This window comes from Triturus cristatus, chromosome 1_1 (assembly GCF_964204655.1).
Source record: "Triturus cristatus chromosome 1_1, aTriCri1.1, whole genome shotgun sequence".
NCBI lineage: Eukaryota > Metazoa > Chordata > Amphibia > Caudata > Salamandridae > Triturus > Triturus cristatus.
The window spans coordinates 7,073,735-7,087,357 of NC_140579.1; the positions used below are offsets into that span (position 1 = coordinate 7,073,735).

At 44.8% G+C, this 13,623-nt stretch overlaps 1 protein-coding gene across 10 annotated transcripts in view; it reads left to right on the forward strand.

The window, feature by feature from the left end:
* Positions 1–13,623, forward strand: part of LOC146869091 (stAR-related lipid transfer protein 3-like) — a 161,503-nt gene that overhangs the window by 90,372 nt on the left and 57,508 nt on the right. For all 10 annotated transcript variants that reach the window (XM_085599931.1, XM_085600395.1, XM_085599874.1 and 7 more), the window contains 2 exons: positions 5,858–5,935; positions 7,432–7,485. In XM_085599931.1, coding sequence (XP_085456057.1) covers positions 5,858–5,935; positions 7,432–7,485 — 132 coding nt within the window. The remainder of the gene's footprint in view (positions 1–5,857; positions 5,936–7,431; positions 7,486–13,623) is intronic.

The following is a 13,623-nucleotide window of genomic DNA, read 5'->3' on the forward strand; positions in this document are numbered from 1 at the left end:
GCAGGGTGCGGGAGTGTACTCCCTCTACTTCTTAATTCCAAAAAAGGACGGGTCGCTCAGACCTATATTGGACCTGAGACCCCTGAACCAGTACATTCTTTCAGAGCACTTTCATATGCTCACTCTACAGCAAGTCCTTCCGCTTCTCAAGCAGGGAGACTTCCTAGCCACACTGGACCTCAAGGATGCGTACTTTCACATACCCATCCACCCCTCACACAAAAAATACCTCAGGTTCACTGTTCAGGGGCAGCACTATCAGTTCAAAGTCCTTCCCTTCGGCGTGACAACAGCGCCCAGGGTTTTCACGAAGTGCCTCGCTACGGTGGCAGCACATCTACGGAGGCAGCATATACACGTCTACCCCTACCTAGACGACTGGCTCGTTCAAGCGAAGTCAGCCCAGCAATGTGCAAGCCACATGTCCCGCACCATTCACCTTCTTCACAGTCTGGGATTCTCACTGAATTATCCAAAGTCCCATCTCCAGCCCGCACACGTACAACAGTACCTAGGTGCGACTATAGACACTCTGGCGGCCACAGCTCAGCCAAATTTAGTGAGGATCGACAGCATACAACTGCTGATCTCCAAATTCAAACCCAATCACTCACTTCCAGCGCGAGTGTTCATGCAGTTGATAGGCATGATGGCCTCCTGCATCTTCATAGTCCCGCACGCGAGATTACATATGCGCCCACTTCAGGAGTGCCTAGCACGTCAGTGGAATCAGGCTCAAGGACAGTTAAAGGACCTAGTGTTGGTGAGCGGTCGGGCATACAACTCTCTGCATTGGTGGAATCCACAAAACCTTTGCAAGGGCCGACCGTTCCAAGAGCCTGTCCCACAAATAGTACTGACAGCGGACGCGTCTCTCCAGGGATGGGGAGCTCATGTACTCCACTACACAGTGCAAGGACTATGGACAACACAACAAAAGAAGTTGCACATCAACCTTCTGGAATTGATGGCAATCTTCCTAGCCATGAAGGCGTTCAAAGTACATCTATGCAACAAGGTCGTGTTGATCCGGACGGACAACATGACCGCAATGTACTACATACAGAAACAGGGAGGCACACACTCTCCACAGTTGTCTCATCTGGCTCAGGGCATGTGGAAGTGGGCCATTCAAAGGAACATGTTCCTCATGGCGGAACACCTCCCTGGCAAGGACAACCAGATGGCGGATCTGCTCAGCAGACACAGCCACCAAATGCACGAGTGGGAGTTACACCCATCAGTACTCCAACCGTACTTTCAGCAGTGGGGTCATCCGGAGATAGACCTATTCGCGACAAGCGAAAACGCAAAATGCCCAAGCTTCGCCGCCAGATTCCCACATCCGCAGTCGCAGGGCAATGCGATATGGATGAACTGGTCCGGCAGATTTGCGTACGCTTTTCCCCCAGCGCCATTGATACCGCTAGTGGCCCGCAAACTCCGACAACACTCCCTGACACTCGTCCTAGTTGCTCCCACGTGGGCACGCCAGCCGTGGTACACCACCTTCCTCGAACTTTCCGTGGTGCCGCATCAAAGGCTGCGGATCAAACCCGCGCATTTGACGCAGAACCATGGAGAGGTTCAGCACCCAGATCCGCAACAGCTGAATCTGGCGATCTGGCTCCTGAAGTCCTAGAGTTTGGCTATCTCAACCTGCCACCTGACTGTATGGACATCATCAAGGAGGCCAGGAGACCCACTACCAGAGCTTGCTATGCAGCCAAATGGAAAAGGTTCGTCATTTATTGCGGAAATAATGACATCAACCCGCTGGACGCATCCATCCAAAACATCATCTGTTATCTCTTACACCTATATCGATGCAATCTGGCGTACACCTCTATACGTGTCCATTTGACCGCAATATCAGCCTATCTGCAAACCAGGCAGCACCTCTCTCTATTCAGAGTGCCTGCCATCAAAGCATTCTTGGAAGGGCTCAAACGAGTCATTCCACCTAGTCACCCACCGGCTCCAATGTGGAACCTCAACTTGGTCCTCACACGCCTGATGGGTCCACCCTTTGAACCTCTACACTCATGCGAGATTCAATTCCTTACCTGGAAAGTGGCCTTCCTAGTAGCGATCACTTCCCTCAGAAGAGTTAGTGAACTCCAGGCACTAACCGTTCAAGAGCCATTTATTCAGGTTCACGCTAACAGGGTCGTACTACGTACCAACCCCAAGTTCATGCCCAAGGTAATATCACAGTTCCACATGAACCAGACTATTGAACTGCCCGTTTTCTTCCAAAACCCACAAACTGTTGCAGAAAGGGCACTACATACACTAGATGTACGGAGGGCCCTCATGTACTACATCGACAGGACTAAACCATTCAGGAAGACAAAACAACTGTTCGTTGCCTTTGCCCCACACCACAAAGGTAACGCCATCTCCAAAGCAGGGATAGCCAGATGGATAGTTAAGTGTATTCAAATCTGTTATCAAAAGGCAAAACGCACATTAACTATTCCACCACGAGCCCACTCAACACGTAAGTTGGGGGCTTCCATGGCCTTCCTAGGAAATATTCCCCTGCATGATATATGCAGAGCAGCCACATGGTCCACTACACACACATTTACAAAACACTATTGCGTAGATGTGCAGTCAAAACAGCAGGCAGCTGTAGGACAGGCTGTTCTCAAAACACTTTTTCAGACCGCTGCAGCTGGCACGGGTAGCCGCCGCTAATAGAGGGCACTGCTATGTATTCTATGCACAGATATGAATTCAGCAGCCCACATGCCTCGAACTGAATATGCTACTTACCAGTATGCATCTGTTCTTGGCATGTAGGGCTGCTGACATTCATATCGCCCTCCCTCCTCCCCGGCGCCTGTCGCAGCTGCAGCTCTCAGAATTACTGCAAGCATGGTCATCACTTTCTGTATCTACTCCATCACTGCCACAATGGCGAAAAACAATCTGAGGATGGAGAGGATGCCCATGCGCACTGTAGTCCAGGGGAGGAGTCACCTATCCAAGGATACTTCGAAGACTCTTCCAGGACAACAACGTGCAAACATCCGGACCCAACACTAGGCGGCGATCTATGCACAGATATGAATGTCAGCAGCCCTACATGCCAAGAACAGATGCATACTGGTAAGTAGCATATTCAATATGTTTAGCCGGGTGCATGTATTGTGATTGTCTGGTAGCTGATGGCCTTCCGCGGCGCTGCGAGGGAACGGGGGGACATATGAGTGGTGGCGTGGCTGGATCCGCTTCTTATGGTTTCGCTATTGCATTAACTTGTGTTTGAGCGCCCTCTAGTGTGCCTTTTGCACTCCTTTTTACTTGAACGTGATCCTGGACCACACTTTCTGAACGAAAAAGCCATAAACTAGAAATTCAAATGTTGTTGTTGTTTCAGCAAAGTCAATTAGTTAAACCACTCTTATTACCTCTCAATCACACGCTCCATGTCATGATACATATCAGGACTACTCCATGCCCGATCACCAAAACCTAATGGAAATGTATGTCACCATCCACAAAATGGCATTGCCTTGATGAACAGCCCTTCCGCCCAATTGCAAAGAATGAAAACTGTGTGGAAGGCAATAGCTGAGCGGGGTTATACCATAGCCCACTCTCTCAGTGCATCATTTTTGTTAGTTGTTAGTTTGTTAGTTTTTGTTTTGTTTTTAAAGAATGGAACAGGTCGTCCAGACAGCAAACGCTGTTTGTAGTCAGACTTCATAAAAAAGCACACGTGTCTGCAGGTTCTTGATTTTGCAGATGATGATGGCTTTTGATGGATATTTTTGCTCCTCTCCAGATTATCCGTAGCCTGTTCACATGGAAACCATAGCACCTGCTAATACTTAGTGGTGCAGGAATAATTCTCCTAGGGTAGGGTGCAGTGTTGTGACTGTGTGTTTGGCAATCAGTCAAGTTGGTGATAAAGCTTTATCTGTGTCTTTAAATTTAAAGCAATAACTCGCTTGCAGTAGGGACGTCAACAAAATATGCGCACAGTAGCCCCGTTTAAGCGCGTGATCATGTTTCAGGAGGATTGCTTTGAAATCAGGTCTTATGAAAGTGGAACCACCCTTCCCCTTGACGTGCTGAATACTTGTCCGTTCTAGAAAGCAGGTTCGCCCACTTAGAAAAAACACATTCCTAAGCATGTTCACAGGGTTTGCAAAGCAATGTGTTCCGCATACCACAAGTCACGTAATGCAATGCCTGCTCTCTCTAGGCTTTTTTAACTGTAGAACAATCTCTGTTTCGGAATACCTGTTGACAAACAGTCCTGTCAGTTGACTCTTAAAGTACAAACAGTTTGGGGCCGGGGTGGAATGTGGCTTGGTTGTTCAGCTGTCACTTGCGGAATCAGGAAGCCCGCCTCCCGCACCGGACCAAATGGTCAAATGAAATCGTATTGTTTTCTGTAATGCAATTTGCACAATGACACTTTCCCAAAAGACGAACACGTTTTCTTTTATCCACGTAATATTTTGTTCTTCGTATAAATTAGAGCAGTCAATACCCTGGATGAACTGACTGATAAGGTCTGGGAGATTCACTGACAGGCCATTGCATCTGAAATAGCAGACCCAGCAAGCCAGGAACTGACTGCTCAATCCATGTGGGTATTTTTGGTATTGGCCTGTCTTTTTAGGTCTCGGCTGGCGAAAGCAGCACGCATGCGCTGCTCTCGTCATACGCCTCCACCTCTCAATGTGGGGCCGTCAGTGTAGAGACCGAGCAGGAGTTCCAACATTCTCTGGGAAAGATGTCATCATCACCTGAAGTCCCAAATCCGCAAGGTCAAAGAGTGGAGCCCAGTGAGATCACAGGGACTTATGTGTGAGTATGCCACGCGAGTGATAGTGCACTTTACAGATACATATAACATAACATGTCAGTGCTTCATTTGTAAACAAGCATTGAAAATGCAATAGGTCTTGCCTTTTATTAAGTTAAAGCCATTTGTTTTGCTAATAATATTGTATAGCAAAGCAAATGGCTTTAACTTAAAGGCGAGACCTATTGCATTTTCAATGCTTGTTTTAGTTTGAGGATGCACCATTTAGACATTCGTTCAGAAGTGTCCATGGCCTATGAAGAGCAGTAGAGAAGATGGTCTGGCTTCAATCATGATGTTTTTTTGAGAAACCTTTACTACATTGAATTTACCCCTTCTCAAAAGACCCTGCAGGCGATAGGCCAAGGCACTTTATTTTTGACAGCAGTGAGGACACCACTGAGCACAGGGTGAGATCCTGTTGCACTGGACTGCGAGGGTCCTCATTCAAGAAGATCTCGTGCGCCCTCCCAACCATTGGTAGCATGAGACCTTTTATCCTTGACTGCACTATTTTACCCTGGGAACACCTCGACTGACAGCGTGGGATGCCTTGAATACCCCACAGCTGTCACGGTGAGATCCAGTCATCTTTGATTACATGGAACTCCACATTAGCGGATATCCACCACAGCCTACAGGCTGAGGCACATTCATCATGACTCCAGTGAATGTTCTTTCTTGGAGGAAATTCTCCATTTACCCCTGTCAATAAAAGAAGGAAATTGGGCAAAACAGAAAACTGGAGCCCAGCCCCCAAGACTGTGCAGGAATGTTTGGGCTAATTTGATCTCTAAGCTATGTAGTGAGACTGTTAAAGTAAAAGATAATGCAAAATTAAATCAGTTGTTCTTGGCAAACCAGAGAGTGCAAAAAACTATACGGTTGTGCGATTCTGGCCCTCTATTGGTTCTGGGACACGATTTTAAATCTGCACCACACTGCCTTTGAGTTAAAATGCTCCATCTAATCTCCATTGCACCAACTCCTCTCCACCTCTAATCCACACACCTTGTTTATCTTCTCTAGGTTCTTGCCTTTTTTCGATTCTCAGGCTTGCTGCTGGGGTACGCGGTATTTCGTCTTCAACACTGGTGGGTGATAGCGGTAAGTAGTACTGTAACTTTTGCCCTATATGGAGGTACACACTGTGATAGGCATGCCCGTTGGTTGAAGCGGTGATGCCTGGATTGAGTAGAGGACATGGGACTAGTGAGTTTGCGCTGGTTCTGTCTGTAGCTACATGGTTTAGCAGCAGCCAATGCAGGAGGCAGGGACTGAGGTAGGGCCACACTCCCAAACAAATTAGAGCTTCAATAAATCGGGTTTATAAAGCATGGCTAGTCACCCGATAGTGTATCCAGGAGCGTGCAGGCCCCGGAGACTTATTCGACCAGCCAGATCTTGAGGGCCATTAGGAATTCCAGAAGTGATGTGATGGTCCAGAAGTGCGTCGGGGGTGTGGCGTGAGACTATGTTTAGAGGAGCAGCAGCAGATGCTACTCGGAGGAAGGTGAGGCTTGCTGTTTGGAAGGCTGCAAGGACAGCGATGCTAGGAATGTGAGAGAACTGTTGGTATTTGGAAGGCAGTATGACAAATGCCGCTTCGGGGAGGTGGGTTATTTCCATTTTGAAGTGGAAGGTGAAAGTTGGCCCTTAGAAGTGGGGACTGCAGCAGCCAGTGCTTTGAGGTGACTGCAATATACAGCCAGTGCAGGCTTCTTAAAGTGGGTATACAGGTGCTTGGAAGGAGAGGTAATGGACAGCCGGTCCTTTAAAGCTGACGGGCAATTCATGTGTTTGTTTCTTGTGTGGCATTACATAAACCCAATGCTTCATTAGGCTTCATTTAGCAAATAATGTCTGCATTTTCTCATTTGCCCACTTCTGATGGGCAACCCCTAGCAGGTCAAAGAGAAATGCATGCTCTCCATGAATTGTTGGAAATGAAACAGACGGCTCTTTTTTCCATTTTTATACGTAGAATGTTTTGCCACTTTTTCTATCGGTAAATACCCACATCTCTATAATTGGAAGTGAGCAAATTCCCTTAAAACTGCTGCAGATTTTGAGCATTTCTGCACTCGTCACTATACATATGTTGTATTTGCTCCAAAAATCAACAAACTGTGATGTTATTAAAACAGCCCTTTATCTATCAGTACTTTTGACTACTGGCAGTGCGTGTTATTCTTTTTTTTATTTTTTTTATCGCATTTTTTAAATTATAAACAAAACTTTGGCATTTAAATTCCTTATTCATGCAGTCTGATCTTGGGTTGTTGATGAAAATGTCTACTTTGCTAAATGAGTGCTGACAGCATATGGTTTATCTAGTGCTCTAGATACCTACTCTGTGTAGCCCGTGGTGGGATGACCGCCGACAGTACTTAATGGCAGAGGGATTCTGGTGCTTTGAAGGGAGGTGGATGCTGCGTGGAGCTGTGGCAGGAGTCTGCTAGTCCCCGGATGGGATCCGGTGAATCGCAGGCAGGTCACTTCATTGGTTTTTCCCAAGGGGGTATTGTGGTGGGGGGACCTCTGAAGTATACCCGGTGTTGTGAACTGTGCACCACTGACCATTCCCTTTGCTCTTTTCTCAGATCACCACACTGGTGTCCTGTGCCTTTCTGATCGCAAAGGTCATTCTGTCTGAGGTGAGTTAGCTGTTCCCAGCTCTGGCCGCTTGTGCTCAGGTTCAAGTTTTACACATTGACAGTTTATGGTTTCTAGTTGGACTAGTCTGGGTTGAAAGACCTAATGTATATTAGTGAGATTTCTGTGGAAGAGTTGACTTTAAAATCTTCCTGTTATCAAAACTATCATATGACCTTAGGCACACGCTAAAAGTTCACAAGATAATAAAATATATAGTCGTAAACATTCATGTCTTTTTTGATGGTTTATTTTCGGCCAGTTGGCCAACAGGTGTCTCATCGCCTTAGGGTATATCCCTACGACTTCATGAGGGCTGTTGAGCTAAACAGTTATTTAAAGCCTTTCCTCTACTTCCGGTTGACAATCCGACCCGGAGTAACCTGTTTTGTTCACAGTTCCAACCAATATCACGTATTTTTAGGTCTCGCCTAGCGTTGTAGCGTGCACGCGCTGCTCGCTCTGTGAGGCTTCTTGTAATCGGGATTTTTGGGAAGTTGAGTTTAAGCACCGCCCATCATTCTGATTGGGTTGAGTCAGCTTTTATGCTAAACGCTGGCTTCCCATTGAAAAGGAGGCTTTTTGGTTACCGGCCTGTCTCCTTCTCGAACGGCCCATCCAGACAGGATCGTTTGCTTCATATTAGAAGGGATGGCAGGCAAGCTCAGCGGAATAGGCAATGTAGAAATACACCGACTAGCAGTCACCTAACAACTGTTGCTGATAAATTGATTGGTCTCGTTTAGATTAGCAATAGGCATTGGCATAGCCACTAGTCTGGTATTGGCCACCAGCCTTTTGGTTTTGTCATTGCTTACTTTGTGATCATTATTGCTAAACGTTATTGTTGTTGAACCTCCCATACCCTCATCAATCAATCACAAAAGAAAAAAAGCTTACGGACAAAATATTTTTGCAGTCTGAAAAAATAAACATTACTATGATGGCTCCAAGCACTGGAGGAAATTACCTTGTGTGCGGGTGTGCTCCTTGTGAAAGCGCAGACTGCTGTCACTCACAGTGAAATTAGCCAGTGGCGGAAGTGGGCTGACCCATTGCCCTCGGCTGTATGCTGTAGTGGGAGGAAAAAAGTGACAAACACCGAGAGACCAATGGAAGAAGAGGACTGCCCGAAAGCCCCTATAATAAGTAATTATATTATACATATTATTTTAATAAAATCCAAAAGTGTTCTCTAACTCTTGAACCATTTGTTCAGTGCACACTGCAATGTTTTTATGTAGCGTTCACGACTAAATATTTGGTGTTAGGTAGCGCTATAGGTAACTAGTGCTACTGTTGCCCAGCTCATTTTTACTCAATTTAATGAGGTTTAAAGATTGAAAGGCAGAGTCCACTCCTCTGGGCTTTAAACCGGTGACCTGCAGGCTGCACAGTTATCAAAGCAGCAAGTGCAGAAATTAGTGGAGGTATCATTTAACCAAGCATGTCTGCCCACAAGAATCGGTCCGTATTAATTTGTAGTGCTCTAACTTATAGTTGTTGCTAATGAGAAGCAAGGCTGGCAGTAACTGCGCCTCTTTTATTGCCAGCCTTGCTGTTCATAAGCAAGGACTATAAGCTCAAAGTGCGTGTTTAGGCACTGCTTGCAGGTTTTCAAAACACATAAATTAAAGACCTTGTCCTTTACAATGGCAATAGCTCAAATTCTCGAAATGCGAGACCTATTGCATTGCAAATGCTTGTTTTACAACACCGCCAGTAGGCGCTCTTCGAAATTGGGAATGCCTTCCCGTGGTAGTATTCCAAAATTCGCCTGAGCATGTGTGCTTCAGTATTTGCGACAATCGTAGGGATACCCTAAGAAGACAAACGTGTGTTAGCTAAAAAAGAAGGCTAAAAGAAGAGGCCAATTGGCCGAAAATAAAACATCAAAAAAGACATCCATGTTTACCACTATATATTGTATGATCTTGAGAACTTTTTACGTGTGCCTAAGGTCATATGATTTGTTTGTCAATCCTTGGATGGGGGAGTTGGGTGAATCTCCCCCACCCCCATGAGCACCGCGGTTGAGAGACCTGACCAGTTTAGATTGTGTGTGGCTTTCGAGTGAGCTCCAAGGTCCTATGAAGTCACCCATTTCTGATGATCACTGTTATCAGAAGCTCTTTAGAGCCTCTCCGTGCAGTACCTCCTGCACCACACTGCCTATGAGGTCCAATGTTCCATCTATTCTCCACTGCAGTATCTCTTCTCCAACTCTGGTGCACACCTTTTTTCTTAAATATATAAACTATTCCTGTACCAAATCCCCTCCGTGGCACATACTGCCCTCTATCTTCTCCCTTCTTTTGTGTGCCTCATTGCCTCCGAGGCATACATTTCTTCATTCTCTTCCTCTCTAGTAGCTTTTCCTATACTATGCAGCTTTTGTCACTCACAGCCCCACTTGCTTCTCTGATCTGGTAGGCGCATCCAGTCCTGCCACCGTCGAGGGGCATGCTCTGTTAGTCTCCATGGCATATCTTCTCTCTATGCACCAAGTTCTCCGGGGAACATTCCTCTCCTCTACCGCAATAACTCAATGGATTGCACCACTTCTCCCTGCACTACACTTCTCCCTATGCTACACTTCTGAAAGAATTGTCTGGGACTCTCCCCAATCTCAGTGCCCAATCACTGACTGCCAGGAGTCCCTGAAACTGACGCGGATTGTTAAATGCGTGTCATGCTTTTGCGCCATTCCTCATATCACACTGTGACCTTCATACATTTCTATAGAGGGACCTTAACTGAAGAATATATGAGCTGAAATTAATATCAGCATGGCAGTTGCTACCTTGATCTTATGCCAGAGCTGCGCTGTACTACCAATTTACAACCCTGAAGAAAAATACTCCCATTGAAAAGTCACAGCAAATGACTTTCCAGCAGTACCCCATGACCATTACAAATACGACACTTGTTTGCAAACTGGAGAAAACTAATCTGGTCCATTTAAAACTATATATTAATTATAGCAATGTATCTTACATTTTATTTTGATGCAACCAAGAGGAGAAAAAACGCACACAATTTCCTTACACATGAATCATGTTGATTTGCGCATGCGATCTGCCGTATCAATACTAAAACAAGGTTAAAATGTCACAAATATGAAAACTCCAAATTCCAACCAATTTTGTTGCTCGCCTGTTTACTCTATATAGTCTGAAAAGGATACTATAACCAGACCAGCAATGGGGCATGAGTCACATGGCCCATGCCAACCGCGTCCCTTTTTACACATGCTCTTTTGTTTTACGCATGCTGTTTGACTAACCAAGCGATAGCTCTTTTATAGTATAGAGCACACTGCCAATTGTGCCACATCTTGGTGCTTCCAATAAAACTTATTAAAAAAGAATTGCCCAAAATAGCATTCTTTGGCCTGGTGAAAATTCAAAGAGAAACATGTGTTTTGACATTATCAACTTTTCCACTGGAGCATTTCTTCTCAGCATGCTGCTCTTCTCACATGCATGTGAATGAACACATCTCTCCATGTGGGATTCTTACAGTGAAAGGGGTGCAGCCATTATTCATTCAAGTGAAGCAGGGACAAAGTCTTTTGTCACTTGTACAGCAAAGTTTTTAAGCATAGGACTAGCACTGCTATCCATGCCAAGCGGTAAAATGACAAAAGCCTTTTATCACTATGATAGGAAAGCAGACCTTTGAGATGAGCACATTTGGAGTGTAGCTGGTGTTGAGGGTGCTCTATACTGGAGCTGCTTTCCATCCAAACTTGAGATCTACCCAGAATTCTTTGCTTCTTTTTTGCATAGTTTATGCGTCACTCTAAGCCTGAAAGGGTATTGTTTTGACTTGCATATATGTATATATGCATCTATATATGTGTGCGTATGTATGTGTGCATATATGTGTATGTGTGCGTATACGTGTACAAATGAGAAATTTATAAAATTATCTTTGATCAGCCATGCCACTCTAAATTATATCAAAAGCAGAAGTGTCTCTACCAGTGAGTGTTCTTTTTAAGAGTACAGTTTAGTTTTGTAATTGATCAATTGATCTTTTTTTGTGTTTATGTATGACATGTGACCTCATTTGGGTAGGTTATTGCAGTTTATTATTGTTTTTTGCGTATGAGTATGTGTGTGTATGTGATCACGTGTGCGCTTGTATGTGTGTGTGTATATATGTGTGTGTGTGTGTGTGTGTGTGTGTGTGTGTGTATATGTATATATTATATACATATATATATATATATATATATATATATTACCTACTGGCGGTCGCCAGTAGGTAGTTATAGTTAGGACCACGTTTCCATAGGAAATCCGCAACATTCTATTTTGAATAACTTTTGCGCCGGTCGACGAATCCTCGTGAATTTTTCAAAATAGGTGGGGCGCTACGCTCCGCTCCTATCCTGAAAGTCTCGGGGGGATTCGTCAAGCGGGGGCTGAGATAAAAGGGGGTTCCCAAAACGTGTTTTTCCCATGCATTTTTCCATAGGACCTTTAGACACAGCTACAGCCCGAACGGCTGAACAGAATTACTTGAAATTTGGCAGAGAGGTAGTCCTCAGGTCAAGGAAGTGCCTTTTGTAGGTTTGGTGTAAATCTGTTCAGTAGATTCTGAGAAAATAGCCTTTAAATCAATATATATATCTGAGCCAGCTTACGGTGCGCTTACCGTACGCGTACGGTGACGTGCGCGAGCGCGATTCTGATTGGCTCTTAGATCTTAGTAAACATTCGAATCGGCCGAAACCAGGAAGCGGCGGCCGCCATTTTCTCTTTCGCACTGAGAGTGTGGATTAAAATACAAAGCACAAAAACATGTAAAGGGGCTGTTTGGACAGCTCCAAAGCACCTAGCCATGTTGAGGGAGTCCCCAAAGATCCCCCAAGGCCAAAAACGGAATTTTTATTTTTTCGCTAATTTCGCCGATTACGCTTACCGTACGCGTACGGTAAAAAAATAGTTTAAAAAAAAAAATTATCCACACTCTCCCCACCCCGTGTGCAAATGGTGCCCGAAGGGCACCATTTGTGCATGCCTTATAACAGGTGTGAAAAATTAAAATATTACCTTTCAAAACGAAGTGCATCATATGTCCTCCATGTGCGCACGGTGCACGAAGTGCATCGTGCGTACATGGCCCATCTAGCGTAACGTGGGCACGCGGTTCGCGTAGCGCACCGCGTGCCCACCGTGCGTGCACGGCACTAACTGCGTAAAGTGGGCGCGCGGTGCGCGAAGCGCACCGTGCGCGCACGTAACGAACTGCGTTAAGTGGGCGCGCACGCCACGAATGGCGTAAAGTAACTTAGCATTTAAAAAACCGTACAAATTCACTGAAAAAACCATAGGTTTCACACACGTTATAGTTAGGAATTAGCATTTAAAAAACCTTGCAAATTCACTGAAAAAACCATAGGTTTCACACATGTTATAGTTAGCGGAAATTTTACTGATAAAAAACCAATGAAATTCCCCCGTTATAGTTAGTGCAGGCAACTATAACTGACGCGACCGCAATCTTCTGCTGATGACATATGTGTCTTTATGAAAAAAAAATATTTGTAATATATGTATAGCTAAAAATTTATGGAAGAAGACATGGGCAAATAAGTGTCTAAATACAGTATTAGCATCAGCAGAGGATTGCGGTCGCGTGAGTTATAGTGGCCTGCACTAACTATAACGGGGGAATTTCATTGGTTTTTCATCAGTAAAATTTCCGCTAACTATAACATGTGTGAAACCTATGGTTTTTTCAGTGAATATATATATGTGTGTGTGTGTGTGTGTGTGTGTGCGCGCATATGTAATTTTACAAAAGTTTTTTTAATGTAAAAGTAACTTCACTGACTTGGTCATATAAATGTTCCTTGTGAGCACATTAAAATCCTTTCCAGTGTGCATTCACAAAAATAATTCACAAACTAGCTTCAGTTGCACCACTTGACACACTTTTCAATTAAAGATTTTTTCCAAGAGGGAGACTTCCAAGAACCTCTTTCTTGGTTAGGTTGGCAGGGTGCTCCATGACGAGGAGATTAAGGGTGTCACAGTTGTCTGATTTAAAAAAAAAAAAATATATATATATATATATATTTTTTTTTTTAAATGGTAACCACACCCGAGCTGCACGCCCCATCTTGT